Here is a 27861-nt window from a genome sequence, read left to right as displayed (position 1 = left end):
GTAGATCGATGCGTCTCGTCTGGACGTCTCCGTAATGGCACGTACCGCGTACCGCCCTCTTCCCGTGGCCCGGCATGCGCCGGAGGAGTGCTCCTTCCAGTCCGCTCCGGTTCGGGCGTCGACCCGGACTCCTCTCTCGATCCCTTCCGACCTCGACAGGTCCTCGTCGCCGGCGGCCGGGACCGGAGCCAGGGTCAAGGCCAGGACCAGGGGCAAGGCCAAGGCCAGAGGGAGATGGCCCTTGGCGCCGGAGGCGGAGGGTCTCACGGTGGACGAGCTGGCGAGGCATCGACGGCGGCGCGTCCAGGGCCGCCCCGAGGACGGCCCGGGTCTCTGCCGGCCGGAGAACCGCGAGGAGGACGACCCGCTCGTCACCGAGTACCGCCGTGCCTTCGGCGAGGTCTCCAAGGTGAGCGGACCCCGGTCGCATCTCGTCTCCGTCTCACCGAGCCCCCTTCGCGGGCCTTTTCGCGCAGGAAAATCTCCGGCCGTTCTTGAGGAAGAAGCCCGAGGACTGCCTGCACCTGGAGGGACTCTTCGACGACGCCGTGTCCTCCCATCTGGACTTCCGGTTCTACCCGGAGCACCTCCGAGTCCCGAGGCGAAGTAGAGCCCCGGCCGACGGCGTCTCCTTGGCCGGACCGTCCGGAGAGGACGCGGCCATGGAGACCGAGACCGAGAGCTCGAGGTTCGTCGCGCATTCCGACCTCTCCGCCAGGCCCCCTCCGGTCAGAAGGTACGAGGTCGCGAAAGGGTGCGGGAGGTCCCCGACGTCGTTCATCCCGACGCTCCGCTTACAGGGGCACGAGTCTGAAGCGAGGGGGCGACTTCCGCGCCGACACCGAGTACTCCGCCTACGTCGCTCACCAGGGCCGGCACCGGGCCGAGCTGGCGCGGAGGCCGACCTCGCTCAAGATGGAGGGCGACCTGGACGCGGTCACCGAGAAGCGCGACAAGTTCGTCGAGTGGCTGAACGCGAGCAGGCCGGAGCCGATGCGTCTGCCGAGCAACCTGAAGCTCGAGGGCGACCTGGAGACCGCGACGGAGAGTCGCGACAAGTACGTGCCCTTCGTGGGGACGAGGAGACCGGAGCTCCTCCGGCAGTCGGCCCACCTCAAGATGGAGGGCGACTTCGGGTACGTGCCCGAGTACCGGGACGTCTTCAGGCCCTTCGGCCTGGGAGGTAAGTCGAGCGCCGATCCGTAAACGGTCCGTCCTAATTCGTCCTCGCGGCCGTCCTCCGCCCAGAGAGGCGGATGCCGAGGAAGCCGGAGACCAACCTAGGACCGAGCGGGGACTTCTACGGGACGACCGAAACCTCGGAGAAGTACGTGCATCCCAGTCGACGCGAGGAGGAATCCGTGGTCCGGGTGGAGGCGCCGGAGGAGGAGGAGGAGGCCGTCGAGGCGCTGGTCTCCAAGATGGAGGACTGGAAGGGCCCTCCCCTGGAAATCCCGGAATATCGCGACGCCTACAGAGTAAACCTACCGATTTTCGATTACGGGTGTCTCAGGCCTTCCGGTCTCATTTTGAATTCAATCGTCGCAGGACTTCCCGAGGGAGAGGCCGAAGCTGGCACGACCCGAGGACGAGATCGGAAGGGCGGACGGGTCGAAGGTCTCATCGTCTCCGGCGCTCTCGCGGTTCTCGACCAAAATCGATCTGGACCCGGAGTACAAGTCCAAGTACCTCCAAGACGCCAAGGACGCCGGAGACGCCAAGGACCGGCTCGTCTTCCGGAAGCCGCCGACGACCTCGAGGCCGAGTCCCCTCTCGGGCTCGTCCGGACGACTCGACGACCTCGCGAGCGAGGTCAGGTCGCAGTACGTGCCTTACGGACGAGTCCCCAGAGTGGAGACCCTCAGGATGCCGGCGAACCTTCGCCTCGAGGGGAGCATGGATCTTCGGCCTGAGTACAGGAACGCCTATTGCGCCGTCAGGGACCCCCCCGTTTCCAGCGAGCCCAGGATGCATCGGAGACGGGATCGCAGTCTCAGCGCCTCCAGGAGGAAGAACGATTGCTGGACCACCGATTACGGGGAACGATCCGCGGCGGACGCCTTCCGGATCCTCGACCCACGGGCTCCCGAAAATCGCGTCCTCGGGAAACCTCCCCTCGGAAGTGGAAGGTAACCGACGGTACCGAAGATATCTCTTTCGGAATTGAATTCTCTTCTCCCTCGTTTCAGAAATTCGAGGTCCTCGCAAACCCAAACCCAGGGATCTCCGCTGGACTCGTTCGACCGTCCAGTTTTGCGAAACCAACGGACCCAGCGGAATCGATCACCGAGCCCTACGTACAGACTTCACGTCTGCAACGTGGACGACGAGCCGCAAGGATTTGGACGTCGACGACCATCTCCGTCCCTGCAGTCTTCCACCGAACCCATTCGCGCCTCTTCTCCGGAGAAGCCGACTCGCTCGAACGAAACTCGGAGACCCTATTCCCCTAGTTTTGGAAGAACCGCGGGGAAAAACACCAACGAACGGTCTTTCGTGGTCCTGGACGACCGGAAGCCGATCCCTTCGAAGCTGGATCGCTATAACGACGATAACGTGAGGCGAGCCTTCGACGGGGTCGCTTCCTCGACCAGAGGTAAACCTGGACACCCGTCCGGAGCGTCTTCGAACTGGATGCCTTCTTGGTACGACGGTACCACCGACGTTTAACCAACAGTCAATGACCATTTCCTTTCCATGAAGGAATGGAGAAAATTTAGAGATTATCGTATTTATCCCAAACACGTGTAAAGTTTCAATAGTAGCAAAGCGATCGTCCGATTACTTTAGACATAGAGTACTACACGTCCATCGGCGTTATAATTGGTCGTACTCGTGCGGTACACCCGAAAGCTCGACAGGTATCATTAGGACCATTGGGGCTTCAAGACTTAAAAGTCACTTGATTCGTGCTTACGTTTCGTGACGTGCCGCGGAATATTTATGGTAGCACTTTTTTGCCGTTTGCTCGAATACGCGAGTTTCGTGTAAGGCCGGAAACCCCCCGGGAATGGATCGAAGTCTGCCAGTCACGGTTTGTAATCGATTAAAAAATATCTTTAGCAGGTGTATTCCGAACTGGAAGATATCCTTATTCCAAAGTTACTTTTTCTTATTTTATGCAAACGTTACCCATGCAATCACTACGGGCGCCGATTTATTTAGATTCTGCGAACATCGGAAATAGGCCCAATGTTGTTCGAACGCGCTTTCGTAAGTCATATGTGCAAAATAAAAATATATCCGTACGTTGAACGTCACTAGAAACTTTCAAATGCCTCCGTTTACTTTGCTAGGAAGGGTAGCGAGAAACGCGGGTGCCATCTTGTGAACGAGCTGGTAAACTCCTCCGTCATGGCGTGTAATTAATTAGTCCTTAGAAAAATTCACATGTTTACGTATACGGTAAAAGGCGTTTATAACCTAGCGGTGAATGAAAAGTAGTAAACATGACAGTTAATAAGCAAGGCATTATCAAGTTCAAACGTAGGTGTAAAATTGATGATCTACTTGTCACGTGTACGGTGATAGGTTATGAGGTTGTATACAAGGAAAGAAGTACTTAATTTAATATTTTTTCTCATATTTCGTAGCATTATGGTTAAAATACGATGAAGAAAACGTGAATTGCCATCAGATCTTTTTCAAAGAACATTCCGTGCGGAAACAGGAACCTGAACATCCTGAAGGGAAAACGCTCTTTGTACTTAATATACCACCTTACGCTACAACCGATGCACTGAAACGTGCACTTGAGTCGGTATGTGGACCCGTCGCAACTGTCACTTTTGCAAAACAATATGAAAGAGAGAAAAATTCTTTCAAGACAGGATATATTGTATTTAAGAACGAGTCCGGATTGAAGGAAGCGTTATCTCTTCCTGATGATTATATATTAATATTGCAAACGCAATTAAGTCCTATACCAACTGGCATCATGAGTAAGTCATCGACTTATTCAAGATTAATGACTAAATAGTTCTATTATTCAATGTATGATATATCATAAAATAATGAAACTTGATATAACAAAGCTTCTTTTTTTTCAACAGAATGGTGTAAGGAATATAATGATTCCATACAAGATGAGGCAGTGATTAAAAAAGAAATATACGATTATGTCCAAAAGTATGACGAGCGTATCGCAAATAGACTTGCTAAAGAAAAAGCTATCGAAGAAGGTGAAGATAACGAAGGCTGGGTTACGGTTACGAGTAGAAAGAAACGTGGACAGTTTGCCCTGTCAAGGAAGGAATCGGCTATTTCTAAAATTCAGTCTAAGGAAGAAGAAAAGACTCGAAAAAAACAATTACTCAATTTTTATAGTTTTCAAATACGCGAAGCAAAGAAGCAAAGTAAGTAAAACGTCTTTAGTAGTCTTATATTTATCTTCCTAACACTGGGAATCAGGTAAAGTATCCTTGATGTCATATTTCTTTCAGATTTGGCAGAGTTGCGAAAGAAATTTGAATTGGATAAAAAGAAACTACAGCAACTGAAATCAAAAAGAACATTTAAACCATTCTGAAATCATAGGAAAATAATTATTATAGATATTCTTTTGTAAACATTCTCAATTTATAATTAATACCAATGTATCCAAATAAATAACATAAGAATAAGATATTTATCTTGTTATGCAGCCTTTGATGCATAAGTTTGCAACGTCCATTCGATTAGAAAATGCTGATATGACAAAGGTTGGAGTAGAGCCAGTAATTCTTCTGCAACAGACATATTTGACATGACATACAATGTTACAAATGTTAAGAAATGTGTACATAAAAGTAATTCGTACGTTTGTTTCCATATATACAATTGGCTGACATAGCTGAGCTAACAGCCTGAGCGAGTCTCTCCATTGTTAGATCTTGTAGTTCAGTTTTTAAATTTGTAGACGAATGTAACAATGTTGTTAGTGCACGAGTAATAGCTGCTAGATGTTGTGCAGAGATTGCATGCTTATTACTACCACTGTTCTTTAATCGTAATACAGAATCCATCAGTAATTGATGAATCTTTGAATAATATTTCTGTTGTTCCTCCAAGTTTTCTGTACACTCACGTAATGGGCTCAAAATACACCACCTAACAAAGTCAAATTTTTTAGTCACATGTAATTATTAAATAATGAGCAGCCCTATTTATAGATGGTACTTGTATCTACCAAAGTTTAATAAAATTCTCTGAATGGAAGTTACAGGTACCTACCTGAAAAGTGCAGCTATAGGTGTTATCGGCGTCATAGGAATTCCTCCCGTAGGCAATGCTGGATTGTCCATTAAAGAAGTCAATAACAGACTTGGATTTTCATCAATCCAGTCACCTACTAACTTCAAGAGTTCCGTTGGTGGATTTTTATCTTTATAAACTTCTCCTATTGCCGTTAACAAATTTGCAGTGAAATGAGGAGCTAAGGCAGGGAGTTGTTTTAGCCTATCGATGGACTTTGGTGTTAAAACAAAATAATCATTAAGGATATGCTTTGCCAGTCCCACGCTCTGCATAGATGTTGAGCCTAACTGTTGCATCCAAATTCCTGTTGCATTTAAAACAGCCTTGTTTTGCGTGGCTATAGCAAGCGATACTAAATTTCCTAAAATCTTATATCTAGGACTATCTGCCGGATAAAGAGATAAAAATACGGCATTGCGAACTGCAGGACATCCTCCTGGGCTTTGAAAAAAATCGCTTAATACTTCTATCAACTGTAACTCCTGTATAGCAGTATTCATGTTGCGCTTTTTTCTCCTATCGATTTCACCGAAAACGAATTCTGACATTATGTCCATCTGAAGATCCATCTGTTTTCCAGGTCTACTGCATAGCATCTCTTTAAGAAAAATTAAAGAAACTTTTACACTTAAACAAGACTTACTTTACATGCGCTATTGCACTGGCATGTCAAACATATTATGAATGACATTGTTTACATTCGTAACTGCGCATAACCTAAAGTAAAGGGTTTTCTCACCAATTCTACATAGTCCTTCCCTGGCACAAAATGGAAAGTCTAATTTTCTGAGTGACTGTTTAATTTCATTTCCAGCCATTAATAACTGATAATATTGATTGAAAACGGAGAAATTACATTTAAAGGGAATAAAATTGTACCTAACGTCAAGGTATTGAGATATTTCATAGAAGCAAGCTGGCTAACAGACCAGAAGTGGGGCGATATTAACGCGTATATGCCCGACAGAAATAGGTATATATACTAGCGGAGATGAGCAGGATACCAGAGATCTCTGTCTCACCTTGCAAAAGATACCTCCAAGGGGGGGAAGGCTAATCGTACGATTTTAATTGGATGCGTAACAACAGGGAAGGTCGTTTCCCGTTATTCAGATGAATTTCGTTCTCCTGAAAATATTGTAGATAGTTGGAGGATTAAAATTAATTGTCCAAATCCTGTGAAACGGGCTTTAAACTTCGGTTAACTCAAGTTGTGTAACCGGGCCGCAGTTTTACTGAACGTTTAACCTGGTTTCCCTGGTTTAACCCGTGGGATGGACGAATTTCGAGGTTAGCGTTAATGTTTAATTTAATTCTAACAATTTTCAACGATGTCCATTTATAAATAACTACTTTAAAATACTGCGTAATCTAGTTAAAAGCACCAACCAATAATAAACATTACCAGAGAGACACCTGCGCACGAAGCCATTTGAGTCTAACCTCGTTCTAACAATCGTTCTCAGTTGAATTTGACACTTTTTTTTTCAGTTTCGTACAGAGATTTTGCGCTTTAATGCAGGTTTTTTGAATTTTATGAAAAAGATTACACTATCGATATTATTTTATCAGGACTAGAATAGAATTTTACATCGCTTAGTAATGTTTTTGTACACTTCATTTATAGTACAAAACAGTGAACTTCGTGAAGCTCTAGAGTGTGGAACAAACTTTTTTGAATCTTTTCTTGCACAGGTGAGTCGTTAACAAAGTATGAAAACTATTAACGCAGAGATTCAATTTATGTTATTATTTGTTGGTCATTTAATAACTTTTATAATGATTTTAGAGATTTAATAACTTGTCGAGCAGTTGGTCCAAGAGGGGTATCACGTCACAAAATCTTGACGATACATTCATAACGTTGAATGGCACGACTCTGTAATTATAAAATGTTACTATCCAAACATGTAATCTTAAGTACAAATTAATTTTCTATCGTTTATCGTCGAAAAATTAAGTGGGACATTGTTGCTCCGGTTTAATCAAGATTTTTTATTAATAATAATATTTCTTACAGTCATTTACAAAGTATAAGATTAATTAAACAGCCAGAATTTAATCTTACTTATGTAAAAGCAAATTTAGAACTACTTTGTTTGGAAATTGTTTTTAACATTGGGGAATTAAAAATTGATGGAGAATTTACCGTAACAAGTAACGATTTAACCGAAGTACTTCCAGTATTAACATCAGGGACTTTCAAGTAAGTTAATTATTTCATATTACAATTGATGGATAATAATTTTTGTGTGAAATATTAAAGTATATTACAGCATTTCTATAACAAGTGTATGAAAATTTTGGTATAACATTTAATTATTCTTAGCCTCACCTCAAGCAGTGGAATTGCCAAGGGGTTAATTGGTATATATCCTGTTGAGGACAGCTTCCTCACAGATAATTATAAACTTGAATATATACATGATGACATACAGTTTTTAATCGATACACGACAACTCTCTGAAACGAATAAACAGCTGCAGTTTGATCGCATTGGTAAAGTGAAAACGTTGATATATAAGTACATTATTATATGATAGAAATTTGTAACCAAAGTTCTACCAATGTTAGATGATACAGTGGCACAATATTTCCACACGGATCTTGCAATGACTTTAACCAAAACTCTCAAGCAGCAACTCAATGAAGCGATCGTTGAATTATCAGTTTGTGAACTGTTACAAGGTGAAGAACATCTGGTGACACAATTGAAGTGAGTAATTGCTTTTAATTTTAATTGCATGCGTAATTAAACATGCCAGCCATTGAAGTAAAATTTTTGAAAGGCAATTATGATTTACATGATTTACTTCAATAACCTGTTTCCAGATCTCACAAAAATGCAATAAGTACTCTGGCAAATAATATTTTTGATAAGATACTTTTAAGTGCCAATAAACACATAAAGAAATCAAATGCTCAAGTTCCTGTGTCAGATATCGATGCTCCCTTTCCAACGAATGATTCTTTGACTGGCAGGCTTGAAGCTAAAAAAGGATGGATAAAAGGGCTAGACAGTATGCAAAGAAAAGGGGATGTGACTGTCTCCTTGGAGAGAAATAGTTTTGTAATATTTGGTGCTGTAGGCTTAAATGAATTAATGGTAATAATAATTTAATTTTGTTGCATTTTATGCAATACAAGAGTCAAAGATATTCTGATACCGTATGATGAAAAATAAACACAATGTTAACTATTTTGTAGATGGGTTTTGATGAATATTGTGTCACAATTTTGGGCATAAAAACAGCAGGTTTGGTTCAAATAAAAATTGGCAGAAATGAAGCCAGTTTTAAATTTGTTATCAGTAAACATGGAAAGAATATCAAGACTCATTTGGATGATTTTAAAATTACCGAACTCAGGTATGTAATATTTGTACGATATGTTTTTACATCTATAACTACTATTTCTCCGTAAAATTAATTGCTTATATGATATCTATTGTAGTGACATCAAGTCAAAAGTCACTGGATTCAGTGTCATGAATTGTCTGGCATCTAAAATCACAACATGGGTTGCGGGAGGGGTGAAATCGAAAGTGATACCTGTTATTGAAAATAACATTAAGAAAAACGTGAACGGCGTCTTAAAAGATGTCGACGTATTGTTAAAGAAATGATTGTCATTGCGATTATTATCCTATTAATCAACTTGGAATAAGGAAAATGTATTACAAAACTCGTCATTGTGCTCGATGCATTAACAATAATATAGACTTCGTTTGTAAGAGAATCGATGTCTCTGGCTGTGATAACAATTCAAAGAGTATTCTTATATTCCTTTGTAAAAAATTCGTTTCTTTTTTAAGAAATGACATCTAATGTACTAATTAATCCTCAGAATTTGATGTACTTTTTCTCTTTTACGACACCAGAACTATTTAAGAAAACAGTAAAGTGCACATATTCCATTTTAGTTAACGAGGGACAAAATATGCGAGTATCTGAATTCCGTGAATTTTTATCAATCATATGACAATACATATGATCACGTATGATAATCGAATTTTGATACTGGCAAGTTATCTGCGCATACATAACGCAATACGTATAAAATGCAGCCTTCGTTTATATTTGGAATCTAGCGTCCACAAATATTTTATACCATTTATTCCATTTGACAATGTCGTAATTGTATTACACTTCGATAATGTTAAATAAGAAAATCATTTAGTCCAGGAGAACAGCGAGTGAAAGTACTCGATGAGAAATGAAAGATTCGCGTCTCTGTCATTGAGCCGAGAAGGACGATATTTCGCGTGATAAAAACTACGTTATATTTAATCTCTTCGGATTGTCTCTCAGATTTGATAGGCCGCTCTCATATAAGAGAGCCATGTTTTCAACGAGAAAGTAGTCCGTTCGACTAAGGCTACCATGAAGATCTTCCTTATAATAGGTTTTTTAATCGCCGCCGCCGCGGCTGAGTTTTCGATCTCGTACGTACCTTTGTTTTTAATTTACAGTAACTCATTTTTTGCCGCTTAACAAACGGTTTGAAACACTGGGTACATTTAAATTCTGACAATTCCGCTTTATAAAAATGTTAATATTAAATTTCGTTTAAATCATCGGAATTAAATATTTTTCTAGGGACAGGCCTCCGACTTCGGTCAGAGTCAATTTAAACAACTTTTTAGACCGTGCCATACCGCATGTAGCGAAATTTATGATTGACCATCAACTCGATCCCATGAAGGTCCCCGATATCATTGATTTGGTCAAAATCGTACGTAAATCCAGTTTCTCCTCACGTTACGTTTTTTTTTATTTACTAATTCTCGAATTTGTCTTAACGGCAAAGTTATACCGTGTAAATAATCACGTTACATATGACACGGCATATCCTATATAGATTCGTTTTACATTCCACAGAGACGCGGCCCAATTACGTACAAGGGATATTTGCATTTATCATCGGGGTTGATGAGAAATTTGACGAATTTTGTGCGTCACAACGATGTTACGGCTACCTACAGAAACAAGGTCCTGAAAGTCGACATCGGAACCAATCACGAAGCCCTCGACGCAAGTCTCTCAATTTCTTTTCTCTATCTTTAACGACTTTAAGACTTAATTATCACTCCTTCGAAGAGGTTGAAGAAACTGATGAAAATATCATGCCCCTCAGGTTTACTTCAAGTATGTCCTTAGTATCCTTGGTATTCCATATTCCGGGACGGCGACGGCTGTTGGAAAATCTTTGGTGCTGCGAGTCAAAGTAAGATTCGATATCCTCAACTACAGATTGACCCTGGAAAGTCTGAAAGCCGAAAGTATTGGGTAAGTGTATCAAGTAATCCAGCAGATTATGCCTAGGCCGAAATATTTAATAAGCATTTTGTCAACAGGCCTGTACGAGTCAGTCTGAAAGACAACGTCCTCGTCGACTGGCTGGTCACTCCTATCGTTAACATCTTCCTTCCACTTTTCAAAAGGACGATCATCGTAAACGTTGAGAAACAAGGCACCGCAGCTATCGAATCCACGTTCCGTGAGATAAATGCGATTCTCGCCCGACGACCAAGATGACTTGTCCTTGCGGCTCGACAAAGACTAACTTTCGTAACATCGGATAAGACGGATAATATCCTTTATGCTTTACCCGAGTGGCGTTCCATGCGTTAAGATACTATCCGGGAGGATTATTCGATATCGGGAAATGCTCGCAGGTGATTGTCCGATGTAAACATCGTCGATCCGACCTGCGGTCTCCGGGTCCGATCGAATAAAATGATTTCTTCCTCGGCTTATAATAAGGCTCCAGAATTGTCATACAACGATCCCCCTATTTCATCCTTAATAAGCAAACAGCTGTTTGCGCCGAGGTGGATACCCTTTGGTCTCGTTTAATCCGCTCGTTACCGAAGACCGTCCTCGTTCGATCGATACCGCGATTTCCAAACATCTCCGAAAGATACCCTATACGTGACGAAGATAAGATAGATGCCCTAAACGTTCCAATAGACATTCAAGGGGAATATGTTGAACGATTGTATCTGGAAGTAGACGAGACACCCGTGATCATAAAACAACGCATAGTTATCGCCGCGTGATGTTCGATAACAGATCTAGGAGAATTTTATACTTTGCTGGATTCTCTTTGGCAATCCTTCCTGTCCTTTCCTACTCAGGAAATGATTTGGGAAATTTGACGAGAGATTGGTACGACTCCTCTTCTCTTTGGCCGGCATCTGCTCGTGCCGAACGTCGTTTCTAATTCTAACCGGGACGTTTTGAACATCTTAGGGATCTTGCGAAGAATTTAATTATTAAAACGAGCCTCGGGACGCTTCTTGACGGGATTTTGCTGACCTCGGGCAAAGGAATGATCGACGATGGATTGGATCCGATGGAGCTACCGTTTACCAATTTGACCAGTCCTGTAAGGCATTTCTACCTTAGCTTTTTAGTTAACTATTACCGCTAGAGTAGTCGATAATATAAAAATTGAAAGTTCGGAGGGAACCTTTATTTGGATCATGGTCGGCTTTGGAACCTTTCAACCTTCGAGAGGACGGACGATGTTTCCGTAGAAATCATCGATGACTCGGTAGCGCTTAATTTCAGCCTCGGATGGGACGAGTTGAACGTAAGTTCGTAGATTTAGAAAAGTATCGAGATAACTGGTATTAATGTCGAAATGAGAAGGTTTATATGTGGCACGCTTTAAATGAATATAATCATGTCTCAACCGTTTGCAGTTCGAGTATGAGTATCTGCTGCATCTTCTGATAATCCGTGGAAATGGAAAGATTAATGGTCTCGTTAAGAAGTTCGAGGCCAACTTGATAATTTCATTCGAAAGACCGGATATCGAATTTCGATTGCGATCCTTCGAATTCATATCTGCTGGGTAATTAATTAATATTGAATTAATCGTTCGCCTTTTAATATCGAACTTCAATGTCGGTGGATTTTAGAATGTTTACAGTGAGACTAGAAGGTGACATAGACAATCGGTTTGTCGATACAGTCACCACAATTGTCATAAATGTCTTCAAAAGAAACGTGTATCAGATGATAAGAATCAGATCTATCGAAATCATTAATAATAGACTGTCGATGATCAACGATGACCTGAAGATTATTAGCAAAGTACTGAGAAACTTGGTGAAGTGATAAATCCAACTTTTCGTGGACTTGTGAGTATACCTGGGCAAAATTCAAATACGTTTCTTCTTAAATTTCCCTCTTCAATATGGAAGAGCACGTTACGATTCCTGATTGGTTGGTTAAAAATCTTACCCTATACGTTGACTCGCCATATTCATTCCACCGTGTTCAAAATAACCTGAAGTAATCTCATGTATGGTGATACGATTGGATTCGTTCCTACGTGTCACAAAATTGCACATACAAGGTGCAGTTATTCAATTATTTCACCACCGAGTACTTTGAATTGTTGACATAACTAATTGGTAGGGAATTATACAAAGGTAAATCTTCTTAGTAGAAATGTTTATTGAGTACCGCATAATGTAAAACACTGAGTACATATGTACTTTCATCCGCCTATAATCCAAGAAGCGATTGGATAATTAGACTTATTGTTAGAGTTGGTTGTTAAAACAAATACTATGGTTGCATTGTAATTTGAATATTCTTGACTTTCATATCTACATTCTCATTTCCAAGGTTTGCGCTGTTGCTTTTATTTCAGAGAGGATATTGTATTCCAATATGTTTATTAACGCTTGTATTCGAGTTTTAATTAGAAAAATGTTAATAACGATTAACAGAGAAATAACATTTTTCAGAGAAGCGATGCGGCAGCAAAAGGGTAAAACAAAAGAGACTAACAAACAAAAAAAGGAACGAAAAAAGGAATTTCTCGAGAACAAGCAACGGGTGTTTACCATTGTATTACCAACTTTAACCGCTATATTTATAATAATTGCAGCTTATATTTATGTAAAAACGCGTCCAAAAGTTAATGATTATTAATATTAAGAAATTCCGCACAAGAGTTCCTAACGGCATATGCGTAATCTAATAACGGACTTATAAAATTTTGCGGTGCATATGGTTAAATTTTCAAAAACCTATTTTTAATCATCGAACGTCTTGGGAATTTCTAGGAGGTCATACTTATTGTACAGAGTTTATTATCTGAAATTGTACTCTTGTACTAAATTTCTAATCCTCAGCATTAATTAAACACTAATGGGAATTGCATGTTTTAAGTGAAAATATATCGATTGTACATTTCACGTTTATAGTTTTTAGACACAGCATACAACCAACAATGAACATATGTAATGTCGACTGAGAAACTGCATGTTCGAGGTATTACTCAGCTAAGTGATATAAAATATTTTGACCGAGCTATGGCAAAACACAAGTAATAACATAAAGAATAATTATTTTATAAAATATATAGTTAAGAAAAATGGGTCCAATTAAAAAAGGATACATGTCCAAATAAAGATGATATTTTGTTATTTACACTATATTTTGCTAACTTATGCTCAAATCTCTACACTCTTCGGAAAGGCAGGCTGAATTGCCGAATAAAATATTGTCCGACGTTTCTCCTTCTCTTATTCTACCGCTCACTGAATTACCTGTCAAACGTCACCTGGCATCGTGGTCGGCATATGTTGACTGTGGCGTACGTGGCGGTAACCTCAAATATTTCCTGCTGAGTTGGTTCCCTGTGGATTGCGAAAATCCAAGGAATTCAAACAGCTAGCGAGGCGTTAGCAAACTTTAATAGACTGATTCAATTCGTATTTACGTCCTAGAATATCCGCGTGCTTCGATACCGATCATTATCTTTGGAGGCAAGTGTTTTGTCGACCACTGTCGGCAACCTCGTCTCTCGGCTTCTGAAAATTCTATTTCTTCCAGATTTACAAAGTAAAATGTACTGGGTCCTATGGGTTTTTGTAATCGGGTTCCATGGATATCATTCCACATATGCACAGGGTCAAAGAGTTGCCCCTGGAGTACCTCCACAACACTATCAACAGGTTAGTTCCAATGATAATAATCTAACATATGGTTTTAATCAAAACTTATTTTTCATTATGCTGCTCTTTTTTTCTTAACATCTACATAGGACTTTTTATATTGTTATCTTATAAATTAATGAATATAATTAAAGTTAATGGTCATATTGATCCGCAACAATGAAAATCTAACAACGAATATCAAATACGGTTTGATTGAAAGAAGCAATAGTTACTTCTGTATTTATTCATTTTCCAGCCGTCGGTGGGTCAACAAATGCACCAAATGCCACAAATGCAACAACAGGTTATAATAATTTTCTATAAAACGATATTTCATAACTTAAAAATAACGTATAAATATTTTTTGTAATTGTTAACATGTATTTTTTTTTGTGAGAAATTTCTTATCGCATGAAACAGTTTTAGTTATATCATATTCCTGAACAATATTTGATATTATCCTTTTAATTTAAAACAGTACCATCAAGTTCCCGGACAAGTACCCATGCAACAAGGTCATCCACAACAGCAACAGCAGCAGCAGCAGCAGCAACAGCAGCAGCAGCATCAGCATCAACAACATCAACAAGTGCCTCTGCAACAATATCAAGGAACACCTCCGTCGCAACAGCATAACGATCATGGATATCAGCCGATTTTAAATACTGCAAATATCGCTCAGGAGAAAGCGTAAGTTGAACATTTTCACCATCACTACTTATCGATACATTTAAATTGTACTTGGTAACTTATCGGTGTTCTACCATTTAGTCATATTGCGGAACACTTAGACGTTCCGATGGATACAAGTAAGATGACTGATCAAGAATTACAATTTCATTACTTTAAAATGCATGATGCAGACAACAACAATAAATTGGATGGCTGTGAACTTATTAAATCGCTCTTCCATTGGCATGGTATGTAGTTATGATTAATCTTGAAGATTGAAGAGTGATCTAATTTTTTTATATTTTTATAATACTCATAGGAAGCATTTTGATGCGATATGAGTATTTATGAAAAATATATTTCACGAAACATATTTAAACTCACGGTACGTTTTACCTATTAAATATTTTTACAGAACAAGATGATAAGGAGCACGGTGCTCATCGAGTACCTAATAAAATATTTAAAGACGATGAATTAGGTGCATTAATCGATCCTATTCTTGGAATGGATGACACGAATAAGGACGGCTTTATTGATTATCCAGAATTTATCCAAGCACAAGAAAAGGCTGCTGCGACCACACGTTCCTAATTTCTTAGATGTAAATTTGAACTGTACAAAGGCATGGGCGTTAAGTATCAGACATTTTAATTTTTCACTTGTCGGATAAATTCGGTTTATCTTAGTTATATAAGTAAAAATTACATTATATTAGATAGCTTCACATATAATATAAGATTCATTGATTTGTACTTATACAGAGTTACTCGTTTATCAACGTTCGTAGAGGATAGCAAGATTATGGATTATCTTTGTTGTAATTTTTTATACAGTCACGTCTGTTGATTCTAATTATTTTGCTTTTAACAACAATAGGTCACATGGTGCGTCTCGAAAACGAGAATGTGAAATGACCTGTAAATTTGATACTTACGTATACGGACAGTAATTCAGTTGTAGTAAAATCAGTTTATCTTTATCATTAAATGTTATGACTAATGAAATCTTGTAATTTCATATATAAATAAATGATGACATTGATATTTGTAAAATATCTGGATAATTGCTGAATCCAAGAATAAATTTAGTTGCCTTAAAATAGTGCATTGTTTAAAGGGTTATTATCAGTAAACAGACACAATATCATTTCTCTTCAAAGATAAAAGTTTAAATATAAAAAAGTATAAACATTTTTACTTTAACAACTACATTTTAATTACATTAACGGCAGTTACTGAAAGGGCTAATTTTAGTTACGCAGTTATAAACGTACATATATATATATATACATAGAATAACGAAGTCTTTTAACATTAAACTCAATGTACTTAACAAGAAATATTTTAACTACTCGTGTCAAAATATAATACTACTATAACACCAGTAAGGGATCAAAATTATACTTAAAAATATCAAAATAACGCGGTATATTACAAATATCGTATACAAAATTAATATATTATTTCCTTCTACATTAGTTTTTTAGTAAATGAATTAAAATTGTTGCACCTATTCATCGAATACACGAGAAACAATAAGTAAGTTAATAAATGTACTCCCAGATATATACATATATTATTAGGTAATTTTTCCGGATTATTCAGAAGTTATCAGACTTTCTTCCTCCTGTAATAATTCTTCTGGTAGACCAAGAGTTAAAACGTCGTGAACTGATAGTTCGTGAATAAATGGGAGGAGGGAAATGAGCTTATATTGACTGATACATTCTATTACCCATCCGTACGCTAGAGGAACAGCTTTCGCTTTTCTGGCTCGTTCTATAATGGAAATTTCTGGTTACTGTGACTATTTATGATTCTACGAGCAACGATCACGTCATTTCATAAGTCATTTACTAAATGCTGTGTTAGTAAAAATATTCCAACTATTAGTGAGAATATATTTCTTTTAATTTTGAGAAGCTCAAACTCACCGACAATTTCTTTTTCATGGGCATAAGCCTGAGTAACTATGACCTTCAATTTATTCTTTATAGCAGCAAGTTCATTAAACGTCTTCGCAACATATGCTCCGGTGTTAATTAATAAATCCTAAATAATGAAAACAAAAGTATTGCATACGATGAATGACGATTTGATTTAGAGGAAGAACTGTTTAGCGTAATAACATGAAGTGTGTCTTACCTCGAACTCTTCGATCGGGATATGATCAAACGGTTCGATGCAGAAGAAAGCAAACCCTTCGAACAGATCTTTTTCCCTGAGTCGTGACTTTTTAGGTCCTGCTTCTAATGTCGAGTTATCAACGACTTCGTAGTCTTCTTCATTAAGTAGCTTTTCAGCTTTTATACAGTCAGTAATCCACGTATATCCAACTACCCATTTTTTGTGAGCTATTCCCTGTACATACTTTAGCGTTTTATCCACTGAATTAGTTTCTGTACACGCGTTCATTATCACGTGAGTAACATCAGGCTTATACACGTTAGTGAAATTTGCATTAACAAGTTTTGCAAAGGATTTCACACGTTCGATTTGTGCAATCGATAGCTGACTACAAGCGAAACAAAGTTTACTCTTTGCAACTTGCTGATCTACATTTGCCTTGCAATTTTGCTCTTTGCTTGAAATTGAAGTGATGCCTGCAAACGAACGATTACGAGACGTGACTTTTGGTGTACTTTCTTGTAGTGGTTGAAATGTCCTTTCGCCCACAAGATGAGCAGGTTTCATATCTTCCAGAAATTTTTCGTTCGAAGGACTTTCTTTGACGGTAGTGGATATTGCTGTATCTTTGACAGGGTTCATCCGGTTACTTATTTCATTAGCTTGCGATAAATCTAATCGCCTTGGACACCTCAAGCTCGTATCCGATGTTACATATCTAAGATAATTCATCGTTAGAAATAAACGAACATTGTAAGTAAATTGAAATTAATTTCTTTTTAGTGAAAAAAGACGTAACTACCTTTTCGGCTTTCGTTCCGGCGTAGTTTCAATGATTTCGTAATCCATGGTTTCATGTTCAGAAATCTGAAAAATATAAAGACGCGATATCCAGATCATCCTCCCTCATTTCGTGAATTGGAGTACTAATGGCTTCCCCAAACATAATAATGGAACTCACATTTGTAGGTTCACTCTCGGTACATGCTACTATATCGATGGTGGTCGTCTTTATTGCTTCTTGGCTACCTCCGTTTTTATGTAAGACGTTTTGCCGTTCATCGTCAGATTTATTATTTCCAAACAAATCCCGTTCGAATTGACGCATATACAATTGTCCTTGCGTAATGTTCATTAACGAGTCCTGCTCCATCGGTGTCTCATTGATCACATCCTTCTCTTCGAAATTCAGGTTTTCCCCCAGTGGTTTCTGTGCCCACTCTTCGGGTGCACTTTTCTTGACTTCGTTATAATTAGACGTAGAAGTAAAATGTAAGTCTTTGGTACTTTTGATTTTCTTCTTACTTAGAACAGAGTCAGGGGTGCTATCCGAAGGCAAAGATCGATCCTGTCTATTATTTACATTCTTCGAATGATTTACTTTGCAGGAAATGGTACCCGAATGTTTCTCTGGACTGGCGGATACAAAATTGGAAAAGACATTTGCTGCCACTCTTGGGAAATCTGACCGTTTGCCAGATAGGCACTCGTTTGATCGTTGACTCGAGTCACAAAAGGCTTCAGACATTTCTTCCTCGTCTAAATTAACGGTCTCGGGAAAGATGCATATCTTTTCGGTTTCCGTCATCGGCCCCTCTGGTGCAAGTGACACGTCAGGATAAATTTGCTTAGGACCGCTAACTTTGTAAGTAGCATTCGGTGAGGCGTTCTGTGACTTACGTTCCTCGAGCCCGAGTACACGTTGTGCCAAATTAATCTGATTATTTGAAGAATCATCTTCGGGTGGTTCTATTTCAGTGTCCATTACAATTTCATAGGAATTCTCAATCGCCTCGGTATCCTGCACTATACTGCCATCGATTGAAAGATTACCTCTTAATTGTGCAGACTGCGAGACTGCCGGCATGTTGGATACGCTGGACGATGTGGAGGTAAACGGGACGGTAGATGTCTCGTTTTCCTTTAAACCCTTCCTCACCTCCTGCTCCTCCGTCTCTACGGGATAACTATTTTTCAAAGTTTTCGACGCATCGCGGTATTCCGTTGTACTTCTTCGTGCAATCGGCGAAATCCCAACGATGTTACAGATTTCTGCTTGATTCAATAGCGAATACTTATCGATATCGATGCCTGTTACTTCCTGACTTGAATCAAGTGACGTGTCTTGCTTTGATTTATTTACGCCGTTCTCCCTGAGCAGACGACCCGAATGAACATTCGTCTGTTCTACGACTTTATCTTTGGCGTTTTTTTCTTTCTGGGACGATGTCAAACTGGCACACCAGTCATTTAGTATCGTCCGCACGTCCGACCCATCGTCGTCCGAGGTACTTCGAGAATTGGTTCTTTTTTTTTTCGACACTTGCTTGATCGTTTTATTACTAGCTAAGCTATTATTACTGCATCCGGATTCGTTTCCGCCGTTGTCGCTGGTGTAATACCTCTTTGCAGTCATATTTTTTGTTGCTTCGTGTTTTTGTCTTACATTAACGTCGTTAATTTCAGAGTCCGTTTCCGAATTACTCAAAGGCACGATGCGTTTGTATTTTTTTTTCGACCCTTCGAACGATCCAAATGTCTTCCCCCTGTCTACTAGATCGTCCTCCGACTTAGTGCTACAGAAATCTTTCTCTTTTAACACATTTGATTGCCTATGCGTGTTAATCCGTGATATGTTTTCATTTATCTCTTGAGCCGATACTTCTTTTAACATTTGTTTAGATGTCGAAGCGACTGCTCGCATCTCTTTCATTACAGAATTGGAATCTTCTTGTTCCGTGAAATTTAAATTTCGCCTTGTACTCGATTCAAGTGACCTGGCATTACTCGACAATGTGATAGTATCACAGTTTCCATCAGGATTTTTCTCAGAAGATTCCAGTTTGTTCGCAGCTTTACTTGTCGAATACATATTAATTTTCTTTAAAGTATTTTCTTCGCTTTTATAGGTAAAATACTTATTGGAAATATTTTCTTCGGTAATTACAGAACAAGGCCTTTTTCTTTGTCTCCTTGAGCTACTTGTATCACCGATTTGTGTGTTAGTTAACTCAGATTCCTGAATCTTTAAACTTTCAATTTTATTTTGTTCTTTATTTGGACATTTTGTGCAGGTTTTGTCCTTTTCATTATTAAGTGCTGTATGCGTATCATTAAAAATTCGTGTAAGTATATTCGTCGAAAGAGAATTAGATTCGATTGCAGGTGATTCCGAAGACAACAATCGCAGTTGTGAATCTTCTTTTGGAAAAAGTACTTTTGCGTGTCTTTGTTTCAAGTTCAGATTTTTATCTTGCTTGACCGTACAGTCTGGTTTTGAAACTGTCTCGAAGACTCGATTGCGCCCAACTTCAATTTGAGTTGTATCGCCAATCGCTTCGGATGAGTTTATGCAGTTGATTTTATGCATTGAGCTCGTTTGTACGTCACCTTCCGTCTCCAATTGATGTTCACGTATTACCGAAGTCTCTTGTGTAACAAAACACTTTAGTGTACCTTTCCCACGTAGTGGACCCAAGTACCAGAATTTTACTCTTTTCCTTCTGTGGTTAGGGGTCATGTTACTCAGTTTTATAAATGTCACTTTACGCCTTTTGTTTGCATTCTCAATTAAGTTCAGCAACGTTCCACCTTTCTTCACTACATCTGCGATCTTGCTATTATTCTCCTTAATTGCGCGTTCCTTGTCAGATTCTATACGAAGTGCCAATCTACTTCTTGTCGATCCTTCAGAAACTGCTGGTGATATCATTTTTATTTCGTTGACACTGTTATTTTTACTTGCAGTTTGGATTAAAGCCTGTCCCGACGATAATGTACCGTTCAACATGAAAGGTCTGCAATTATTGGCTTCACGCTTTTTCCTGAATTTTACTTGGTCAGGACTATATAAAGAAAGCGACACTTTTAATTTAGGTGAATAATTTTCTAGTTGCGAATTGGTCGGTGACTCTGGCAACTGGCTTTCTTTAATACAGGTATTAACATCTTCAAAAATATTTTTTTGATTTACGATACTTTCATTGATATTACTATATACTGGTGTTAATATTGGAGGGCTAAGGTCAGTATTAACATTTAGAGAATCATCACATATAATTGATTTTAATGGAGTTGTCTCATTTCTTATTGCAATTTTGGACTGCTCAGAGGCTTTGTCCAATCTCGTGTTTTCATTATAATCATTATTTTCATGTAAGACACGAGATGGTTCAACATTTAATTTTGGAATACAAGATTTACTTTCAACGCTAACATCTAAACGTTTTAACTTTTGTTTCTTATCTTGCATTTTCTTTCCAAATTGCGCGATTCTCGACCAGGACTGCTTTGTTGAACTTGAAGACATTACAGTGGTATTATTAACAGTCCTGGGATGATCCTGATTTTCCACAGAGCTATTCTGTGCACACTTTTGCTGATCATGAGACAGTGTATTACCCATCTGCAAAGTACTATCTGATTTTTTGGTGGTTGTCTCTTCGGAGTGTTCTGACTTCTTGTGATATAGGGTTTCATTGCAAATACTACTGTGCTTATCACTGGGAGAGTTTTTCTTCGGGGAGCTTTGTATTGAAACACGAGTTTTTTTATGTTCGACAGCGCTAACATCTGTCCTGTCCAAAACAGGCAAAGATTTATCTACAAAGAATGGACCATTACCTTCAGATAAAGCTTTTTCTTCAAATATTATTGCAATCTCACCGTCGTCCACCGTTTCCCTAAATTCTTGTGTACTCTTAAGCCAGTCCATAACTTTCTCCTTGACTGGAGAAGTATATGAATAGTTACTTTTTCCTTTAACCATAAGCTTAGCATACGATGGTGATGCTACATTAGTATCAATCAATTTATGCTTATCGTTTTGAACGACTTCTTTTGGGTTAGAAACTAAAGGTATTAACTCATGTTTCTTCAATACTTCAGGAATTTTTTTATCTTCAATGATTTCTTTGTTTCCCTTATTACAGTCTCTTTTTGAATACGGATGCTCAATAACATGTTCTTCCACTGCATTTTCATGTGTTGTTGTTTTCTTTAATGCACATTCATTTGTTATCGACGTTGCGTGAGTCTCAAAACTCCTATACCCAATCCCCCTTACTCCTTGTTTTAGATAAGAAGTAACTGTAAAATATAGTATGTAAAATTAATAAAAGACTTTAGCATTTATGTTCATATGATAATTAATGTGATCATTGTCATACATTGTTTAATATAAATTAGTGTTTTTATGTACTTACTATCAAGACCGCTATCAATTTCAATGGAATGCACGAGTTCTTCAAACCGTTCAATAAATTTAATTGTGTATTTATCCCTGGAAATGCTTCGTCTTGTTAAATTTGACTTGCATAATGGACATAGAGCACCTGGATCTTTTATAGCGTCCATTATACAGGTATGACAAAACGTGTGCCCACATCTTGTTTTTGCAGGCACTGAAAGTGTCTCTAAACTAAAAGACATTGGTGAAATCGCAACGGCATTATATGAAACAAAAAATACACATAAATATTTCAGAGAATACAATCGATACTCTAAATTACCGCAATGATTGTAAATGAATCGAAATAAGGACGTAACTGAAACCAAGCATCCTATTATAAGGACAATAGAAGAATCACTGCGATAAATTCAATGCTACGTACTATACAGAGGCATAAAGGCAATATAATAATTTAAAAAAGTAACACTGACTCAGGCAATACAGACATTGCTAATGTACAATGCTACATAAATAATGACTATGGTTACTCCTTACATTCATTACTGCACTAAAACGTTTAATGATTGAGCGATACGTAACCCAGGGCAATGCAAGAAATTGCACATTGTTTTGTACATACATTGATCTTCGGTATCCGACATTTGAGAGCAACAAGTATGTACATACATACTTTAGTTTGAAAACGACACATTCAAACTTACCAGATAGCACACTCCAAACATTTTTGCATACATCTCACCGTTTCTAGTAGTTTGTCTATTTCCATTACTTGTTATTAGATTAATATCAATTAATACAAGAGCCCTTACAGGTGTTCCTTAATCATAAATTAAATATAATTATCTAAATAAAAACTGAGAAGAATAAAGTCTGCTACTCCCGCCAAGTATGGAGTAACATGAACTACGTTCTACCATAGAAAGTGATAGAAAGTAAACCTTTTGAAGGTAATGAAAATATTCAATGGACGTTATGGCACGTTACGGAACCTGGTGCACCAATCAGTGATTTTTTATTTCATATTGGAAACGTAATTTACTGGTTTTTTAAGATTTTTTACGGTAAACTACTTTGTTTACGCAATATAAAAATAAAACCTTGGAAAATGGAGAATTACCAACCCTGATTGCATCCGTGTTAAGCTTTGAAGTGCGTCGAGTGTTGAGCGCGCGGCCGCGCGACGCCATCCTGCCAACTGCTGCCAATTGCTGCCAACATGTCTGCCAAAAGTAAAAGGCGAACGTGTCAGCAGCTCGTCATCTTTTCATATAATTTACACAAATGGAAGCTTCGTTAAATCATTAGATTTTTCATTGAATTGTAGTAATAGGACAGTTGCCATCAAAAATGAGTTTCTCCGTGAAAAAGACAGGTGGTAGGATGTGGCACGAAGCTCGTAAACAAGAAAAGAAGATTCGCGGGATGTTGGTCGATTACCGTCGACGAGCCGAACGTCGCCGTGATTATTACGAGAAAATTGTAAGAGTTTCATACAACATCATTGGATTACGTTTCTCGTTTTTATTACTGCTATGCTTTACCTTTGATGTTTAAAATCATCAAACTTTAGGGTGATACGATTAACCTCAATGTTGATCATTGCGTACAGATGTTTATTCCTTGAGATGTAAATTCTGTAGAGTTATAATTTGAAAACGACTTAATAACTAAAAGAGAATTGTAATGCTTAATTGTTTTATAGAAGTCCGACCCTACGCAATTTCTTCAACTTCATGGGAGGCCATGTAAAATACACTTAGATCCTGCGGTTGCGACCGCTGCGGACAGTCCAGTCAATATGTATGTATTTGTCAACATATGACATAAAAACATCTGTACGATATAATACGTTAATTTTAAATTGCCATTAGGATGCCTTGGCAAGGAAACGAAGATAACTTAATCGATCGATTTGACGTGAGAGCACATCTCGATTGGATTCCTGAAGCACCCGATACCATTGACGTAGATATAGCATTAACAAGCGAGGACAGACATATCAATTACGAACGATATCGCATAATCGTTCAGAATGAATTTCTCGGAGGTTCGTACTTATTGTATAAAGTATTGTACTATTTTTAGATATTCTTTTTATTTAAATATAATCACTTCTCAGTAACCGAAGAAAAGTTTCTGCATCAAATTCATTTGGAGGAACAGTTTGGATCTTCGACTAAGCCCGATTCGGTAAGAGAGAAGAAAAAATCTAGCAATAATGCAGCAATTGGATATAATTATGAAACCGAAGAACCAATACCTGAATCTGTGAAACCCAACGATTCGACTACCCCAGATGAAAAAGCAGAGGATGAGGATAGTGACATAGATTTAGGTATGTTGCACCGTAGACACAAGTTAAGAATACTTATTCGGATAGACGATATGCAGATTATGCAAACCTGTCAATCGTTGCTTTAATCCGTCAGATATTTGCGTGGACGTATCTCAAATCGAACCATCGCAAGCACACGAAATGAATCAAGTAGCACAAAAATATGGACTCCTAGGAGCAGATTATTTCAGTTTTTTAACTCAAGATTTTGAAGAGGCAGAAACATTGAGGCAAGCTCGAAAACAGGAAGAAGAGAAGGCTATGTACTCGGTAATGAAATAGCTGTTTACCTCGGATATATAACATGCATAACTGGCCTCCTCGATTCATATAAATACTCTTGGCAACATAACTCACTACGCTTTATTGTCAGGGTCGAAGATCTCGACGAGAAAGGCGAGCTTTCAGAGAGAAAAAGATGATTGGCCGAGTTATGAGTCCTCCAAGGTAATAACTGTAATACAATAATGGGAACTGCTTCCAGAGGTTACAATGGAATTATAATTACTCCGATCTTATAAATGTAGTCGATCGGTCTTAATAGAAGATGCCATTTCAGCTATGCCGCGAGGGAGAGCCCAGAATACAATCCGTATAGGAAGTCGTCATCCAAATCTCGTTCTCGATCGATGTCACCTGTAAATACCGGACAGATCACGTACATTACAAGTTTTGGTGGCGAGGAAGAAGCTCATGGTAGTTCTTCCCACGTTACCTCTACAAACCCTAGAAGAGTCAATTATTCGCACTTGAGAAGAAGGAGATCAAACAGCCCAACCTTCAATGACCGAATGTCGCATCGAAGGGTTTCAAAATCTAGATCGAGAAGCTTCTCCCGTTCCTTGAGCCGTTCTAAATCGTATCGATCGCGGGACAGGAGGCGAAGCGTATCACGAACCAGGTATGACCCTCTCTTTCTCGAGGAAAAAGGGAATTATATTATCGGTAGGAGGAACTCACGCACAACTTTTACCCAGGACTAGAAGAACTCGTTCGAGACCCAGAAAAATGACCAGATCTAGGACCAGAAGTCATTCGAGACGGCAGTCGCGATCTTGCACGAGGTCACGTTCTCGCTGCCGAAGTCTAAGTAGATCACGAGATTCACGATCGCGATCTATATCGCGTTCTAAATCACGATCCGTCTCGCGATCGTGTCAGAGACGGTCGAGGACGACGTCATCGAGCAGCTTCTCCCGTTCAAAGTCAAGGTCACGATCAAAATCGCGCAATCGGAGTAATTCGCGAGAGAGCTACCGCAGAAGACGGTATTCGCCATCCAAGTCCAGATCGAGATCACGCTCGAGAAGCAAGTCGCAAACGAGGTCTAGAACAAGGTCGAGGAGCCGTTCCAGCTGCAAGCGATCCAGAAGCGTTGAAAACAAAGCCCCCACTTTGCCGAGGTAAAATCTCCCATTAGATCCGTGAAAAGTTTCAGGGATTATTTCGTGTAGTTCTACATCTATTATCCCTAGATACTATGGTCGTCGTGGCAAATCGTCCAGCTTGGAATTGGAATTATCAGATGTCGAAGAAAAAAACGTTCCTCCAGCACCCAAGCCTCCGACGGTTAATGCTAACGTGTAAGTTATGTCTAGTCTTAAAAATCTAATCTTCTTCGTTTAATCCAGTGGAATAATTTTGGTCGTTTTTTTTTTCCCCTAGGAACAAACCAAAGGCAGGGTTAAGTACAAATTCTGGTGGCGGACACAAAGTCAGTAAGAACCGTAACGCTTTCTTAGTCACTTAACGTTCAGAACAAAGAGACAGAACATAATTGAGCTACTTTAACTGCATTTACAACGAGGGGTTTCAACGATTACTTCTCGTTTTCACTCGATTGGGTATCAGACATCGATCGTGCATCGATTTCACGTTAACCGAGATTGTGCACTTAGTTGTATCGTAGGGCAGGATCACATTTAAGATACGATCAAGCAGTTAGAGATCATTTTTCACGAATGAATATTTCAATGTCATCGGTGTTAATGCTCATGCTCCAAAAAGTCACGGACGGATAGTATCGCCCTTATTTTTCGTTGCATCGAGATTGACCTGGTTTAATTCAAATTGCGACATCACGTTTTTTTATTCATTCAACGGTTTTCAATTGATCGTAGCTTCTGTATAAATTGTTCCCGTGTAATATGTTCCGCAGGTCACATTACATCCGAAGAATATTATTATCAGCCATTTTAGTAATATCTGTAATACTTTCATCTATGAGTAACACTTCTTTAAGAGTTTCATGTTTCAGTCGACGAAAATCACACCTCAAGAGCGGCTTAAGAAGAAAATGCAGGCCCTGCTAAATAGGCAATGTAAGTCGGGTGTTGTGTAAACTTGAACGTTACAAAGCTATTCGCTGCTGTGCGTATTTTAGACAAAGCTGACAAGAAAGCGGAACAACTGAGAATGGAGAAGATGGAACAGCAGAGGCAGGATCGCGAGGATGAAATCCGAGAAATGTCTCTGAAACTGAGAAGGAAGTAAGCACGATCAATCCGTTACATGTGTATACATAAAATATTAAATATGCAATAATAGAGACGCTATTAAGTCTATGAATTTAGTGGTGACGAAGCCTATGTACAGAATCTGTTTTTCTATTTTCTTTTTTTAGGCAGAGAGAACGAAGACACAGATACGAGGGACACAGTTCCGATTCTCGATCGTCAATATCACGCTCACCTAGTCCGAGTCGGAGCCCTCGACACCAAGTAGTTAGGAGAGATAGGAGAGACAGGGACATAAGGGATTTGGAGGTGGATACCGAAAGAGATAGGGAAAGGGAGAGGGAAAGGGAAAGGGAAAGAGAAAGAGAGAGGGAAAGAGATAGGCGAGATGACAGAGAAAGAAGTAGACAAGAGTCAAGGAGGCGTTATAGAGATTCTCCGATTCGCTCTTTAAGTCCACGCAGTAGTCGGTAAGATACTTATTTTGTAAATGTTTAATTACAATTAAAATTTAGATGTCGATATATTTAAGTATGCCATTTTTTTCTGTTTCAGAGGTCTAGTTGATTACTGACAAACGGAAAAGAGGTTGCCCCATTGTCCATTAAAAGAATTTAAAAACTCCGTAGGCACTTCTCATTTGCCCGCTCTTCCTCCTTAACTTGTTAAATTTTTGAAAAGTTATAAGAATACTTACTAATTGTATGTACGCAGGATTATGACTTTGTTCCGTGTTATGAATTTAAATGAACTTTGTTTAATAAACGAAGTGAAATACAAAAAGTGTTTTCATGAATTTCAGTATATGTTACGTTTAACCAAAGTTCCTGTTGCGAGACCGTTGCAGTTGTTATCTTTTTTAACAAAAAGTATTTTGCATT

The 27861-nt window shown here is 39.3% G+C and overlaps 8 protein-coding genes across 15 annotated transcripts; 6 read left to right on the top strand and 2 right to left on the bottom strand.

The window, feature by feature from the left end:
• The first annotated feature begins 34 nt into the window (after positions 1–34).
• LOC105701937 lies at positions 35–2670 on the top strand. The gene is made up of 6 exons (XM_012429097.1): positions 35–409; positions 477–736; positions 801–1183; positions 1249–1478; positions 1549–2129; positions 2190–2670. Exons 1-6 carry the CDS (start codon positions 35–37, stop codon positions 2668–2670), a joined length of 2310 nt encoding a protein of 769 aa, XP_012284520.1.
• A 389-nt stretch (positions 2671–3059) lies between these two features.
• Positions 3060–4624, top strand: LOC105702060 (ribosomal RNA-processing protein 7 homolog A). Its single transcript, XM_012429299.2, has 5 exons — positions 3060–3213; positions 3297–3486; positions 3594–3941; positions 4053–4355; positions 4443–4624. The coding sequence occupies exons 2-5, from the start codon at positions 3450–3452 to the stop codon at positions 4526–4528; spliced, it is 774 nt and encodes a 257-aa protein (XP_012284722.1). The 5' UTR covers positions 3060–3213; positions 3297–3449; the 3' UTR covers positions 4529–4624.
• On the bottom strand, positions 4370–6192 carry LOC105702059 (uncharacterized protein C7orf26 homolog). 2 transcript variants are annotated; one of them, XM_012429298.1, is made up of 5 exons: positions 5975–6192; positions 5212–5833; positions 4799–5088; positions 4592–4724; positions 4370–4495 (listed from the first exon to the last, which is right to left on the bottom strand). In XM_012429298.1, the coding sequence occupies exons 1-4, from the start codon at positions 6051–6053 to the stop codon at positions 4636–4638; spliced, it is 1080 nt and encodes a 359-aa protein (XP_012284721.1). In that variant the 5' UTR covers positions 6054–6192; the 3' UTR covers positions 4370–4495; positions 4592–4635. The 2 variants fall into 2 exon arrangements, with proteins under 2 accessions (XP_012284721.1, XP_012284720.1); XM_012429297.2 differs by lacking the exon at positions 4370–4495 and having other exon boundaries at positions 4560–4724.
• A 127-nt stretch (positions 6193–6319) lies between these two features.
• LOC105702058 lies at positions 6320–8973 on the top strand. Of its 2 annotated transcripts, XM_012429295.2 has the most exons (9): positions 6320–6525; positions 6863–6930; positions 7025–7116; positions 7256–7441; positions 7565–7734; positions 7810–7951; positions 8068–8341; positions 8443–8603; positions 8689–8973. In XM_012429295.2, exons 1-9 carry the CDS (start codon positions 6510–6512, stop codon positions 8858–8860), a joined length of 1281 nt encoding a protein of 426 aa, XP_012284718.1. In that variant the 5' UTR covers positions 6320–6509; the 3' UTR covers positions 8861–8973. The 2 variants fall into 2 exon arrangements, with proteins under 2 accessions (XP_012284718.1, XP_012284719.1); XM_012429296.1 differs by lacking the exon at positions 6320–6525 and having other exon boundaries at positions 7025–7129.
• Positions 8974–9252: 279 nt separating this feature from the next.
• LOC105702062 lies at positions 9253–10993 on the top strand. The gene is made up of 5 exons (XM_012429305.2): positions 9253–9679; positions 9834–9969; positions 10116–10268; positions 10372–10523; positions 10592–10993. Exons 1-5 carry the CDS (start codon positions 9618–9620, stop codon positions 10770–10772), a joined length of 684 nt encoding a protein of 227 aa, XP_012284728.1. The 5' UTR covers positions 9253–9617; the 3' UTR covers positions 10773–10993.
• A 696-nt stretch (positions 10994–11689) lies between these two features.
• Positions 11690–15924, top strand: LOC105702061 (multiple coagulation factor deficiency protein 2 homolog). Of its 3 annotated transcripts, XM_012429303.2 has the most exons (8): positions 11690–11832; positions 11945–12096; positions 12164–12385; positions 14094–14215; positions 14454–14501; positions 14676–14887; positions 14969–15117; positions 15285–15924. In XM_012429303.2, the coding sequence occupies exons 4-8, from the start codon at positions 14108–14110 to the stop codon at positions 15461–15463; spliced, it is 696 nt and encodes a 231-aa protein (XP_012284726.1). In that variant the 5' UTR covers positions 11690–11832; positions 11945–12096; positions 12164–12385; positions 14094–14107; the 3' UTR covers positions 15464–15924. The 3 variants fall into 3 exon arrangements, with proteins under 3 accessions (XP_012284726.1, XP_012284727.1, XP_023288612.1); XM_012429304.2 differs by lacking the exons at positions 11690–11832; positions 11945–12096; positions 12164–12385 and adding an exon at positions 12507–12679; XM_023432844.1 differs by lacking the exons at positions 11690–11832; positions 11945–12096; positions 12164–12385 and adding an exon at positions 13183–14026.
• A 120-nt stretch (positions 15925–16044) lies between these two features.
• LOC105702057 (breast cancer type 1 susceptibility protein homolog) lies at positions 16045–23347 on the bottom strand. Of its 4 annotated transcripts, none has more exons than XM_012429291.1 (7): positions 23311–23347; positions 22203–22417; positions 17960–22086; positions 17801–17865; positions 17017–17716; positions 16806–16923; positions 16045–16650 (listed from the first exon to the last, which is right to left on the bottom strand). In XM_012429291.1, the coding sequence occupies exons 1-7, from the start codon at positions 23319–23321 to the stop codon at positions 16469–16471; spliced, it is 5418 nt and encodes a 1805-aa protein (XP_012284714.1). In that variant the 5' UTR covers positions 23322–23347; the 3' UTR covers positions 16045–16468. The 4 variants fall into 4 exon arrangements, with proteins under 4 accessions (XP_012284714.1, XP_012284712.1, XP_012284716.1 ...); XM_012429289.1 differs by lacking the exon at positions 23311–23347 and adding an exon at positions 22891–23068; XM_012429293.1 differs by lacking the exon at positions 23311–23347 and adding an exon at positions 22724–22884.
• Positions 23348–23405: 58 nt separating this feature from the next.
• On the top strand, positions 23406–27763 carry LOC105702082 (CLK4-associating serine/arginine rich protein). The gene is given in 14 exon segments (XM_023432814.1): positions 23406–23668; positions 23892–23989; positions 24061–24236; positions 24309–24524; positions 24619–24794; positions 24898–24971; positions 25084–25497; positions 25499–25927; positions 26000–26107; positions 26190–26238; positions 26782–26845; positions 26908–27013; positions 27148–27450; positions 27536–27763. Coding segments are annotated over 14 exon segments (2364 nt in total). The 5' UTR covers positions 23406–23536; the 3' UTR covers positions 27555–27763.
• The last annotated feature ends 98 nt before the right edge of the window (positions 27764–27861 follow it).

Source organism: Orussus abietinus, unplaced genomic scaffold (genome assembly GCF_000612105.2).
Source record: "Orussus abietinus isolate OABI.00-Male unplaced genomic scaffold, Oabi_2.0 scaffold22, whole genome shotgun sequence".
NCBI classification, from domain to species: domain Eukaryota; kingdom Metazoa; phylum Arthropoda; class Insecta; order Hymenoptera; family Orussidae; genus Orussus; species Orussus abietinus.
The sequence above is the reverse complement of the archived record's forward strand: the minus strand, read 5'-3'. Positions and strand labels throughout refer to the sequence as shown.

Bases quoted from the DNA above. Each gene is read 5' to 3' on its own strand.
- LOC105702062 (XM_012429305.2), top strand. From the start codon at position 9,618: ATGAAGATCTTCCTTATAATAGGTTTTTTAATCGCCGCCGCCGCGGCT. The intron at 9,680-9,833 runs GTACGTACCTTT...ATATTTTTCTAG, and splicing joins GCGGCTGAGTTTTCGATCTC to GGACAGGCCTCCGACTTCGG. The intron at 10,524-10,591 runs GTAAGTGTATCA...TTTTGTCAACAG, and splicing joins CTGAAAGCCGAAAGTATTGG to GCCTGTACGAGTCAGTCTGA.
- LOC105702061 (XM_012429303.2), top strand. From the start codon at position 14,108: ATGTACTGGGTCCTATGGGTTTTTGTAATCGGGTTCCATGGATATCAT. The intron at 14,888-14,968 runs GTAAGTTGAACA...TCTACCATTTAG, and splicing joins AATATCGCTCAGGAGAAAGC to TCATATTGCGGAACACTTAG. The intron at 15,118-15,284 runs GTATGTAGTTAT...ATATTTTTACAG, and splicing joins ATCGCTCTTCCATTGGCATG to AACAAGATGATAAGGAGCAC.
- LOC105701937 (XM_012429097.1), top strand. From the start codon at position 35: ATGGCACGTACCGCGTACCGCCCTCTTCCCGTGGCCCGGCATGCGCCG. The intron at 737-800 runs GTACGAGGTCGC...CTCCGCTTACAG, and splicing joins AGGCCCCCTCCGGTCAGAAG to GGGCACGAGTCTGAAGCGAG. The intron at 1,184-1,248 runs GTAAGTCGAGCG...TCCTCCGCCCAG, and splicing joins CAGGCCCTTCGGCCTGGGAG to AGAGGCGGATGCCGAGGAAG.
- LOC105702058 (XM_012429295.2), top strand. The intron at 7,117-7,255 runs GTAATTATAAAA...TATTTCTTACAG, and splicing joins ACGTTGAATGGCACGACTCT to TCATTTACAAAGTATAAGAT. The intron at 7,442-7,564 runs GTAAGTTAATTA...AATTATTCTTAG, and splicing joins TTAACATCAGGGACTTTCAA to CCTCACCTCAAGCAGTGGAA.
- LOC105702057 (XM_012429289.1), bottom strand. From the start codon at position 22,955: ATGGAAATAGACAAACTACTAGAAACGGTGAGATGTATGCAAAAATGT. The intron at 22,087-22,202 runs GTAAGTACATAA...TATATTTTACAG, and splicing joins AATTGATAGCGGTCTTGATA to TTACTTCTTATCTAAAACAA. The intron at 17,717-17,800 runs GTAGTTACGTCT...GAATTATCTTAG, and splicing joins CCGGAACGAAAGCCGAAAAG to ATATGTAACATCGGATACGA.
- LOC105702059 (XM_012429298.1), bottom strand. From the start codon at position 6,053: ATGGCTGGAAATGAAATTAAACAGTCACTCAGAAAATTAGACTTTCCA. The intron at 5,834-5,974 runs GTGAGAAAACCC...TTTTTCTTAAAG, and splicing joins GGAAGGACTATGTAGAATTG to AGATGCTATGCAGTAGACCT. The intron at 5,089-5,211 runs GTAGGTACCTGT...TGACTTTGTTAG, and splicing joins CCTATAGCTGCACTTTTCAG to GTGGTGTATTTTGAGCCCAT.
- LOC105702060 (XM_012429299.2), top strand. From the start codon at position 3,450: ATGACAGTTAATAAGCAAGGCATTATCAAGTTCAAAC. The intron at 3,487-3,593 runs GTAGGTGTAAAA...CATATTTCGTAG, and splicing joins AGGCATTATCAAGTTCAAAC to CATTATGGTTAAAATACGAT. The intron at 4,356-4,442 runs GTAAGTAAAACG...TATTTCTTTCAG, and splicing joins ACGCGAAGCAAAGAAGCAAA to ATTTGGCAGAGTTGCGAAAG.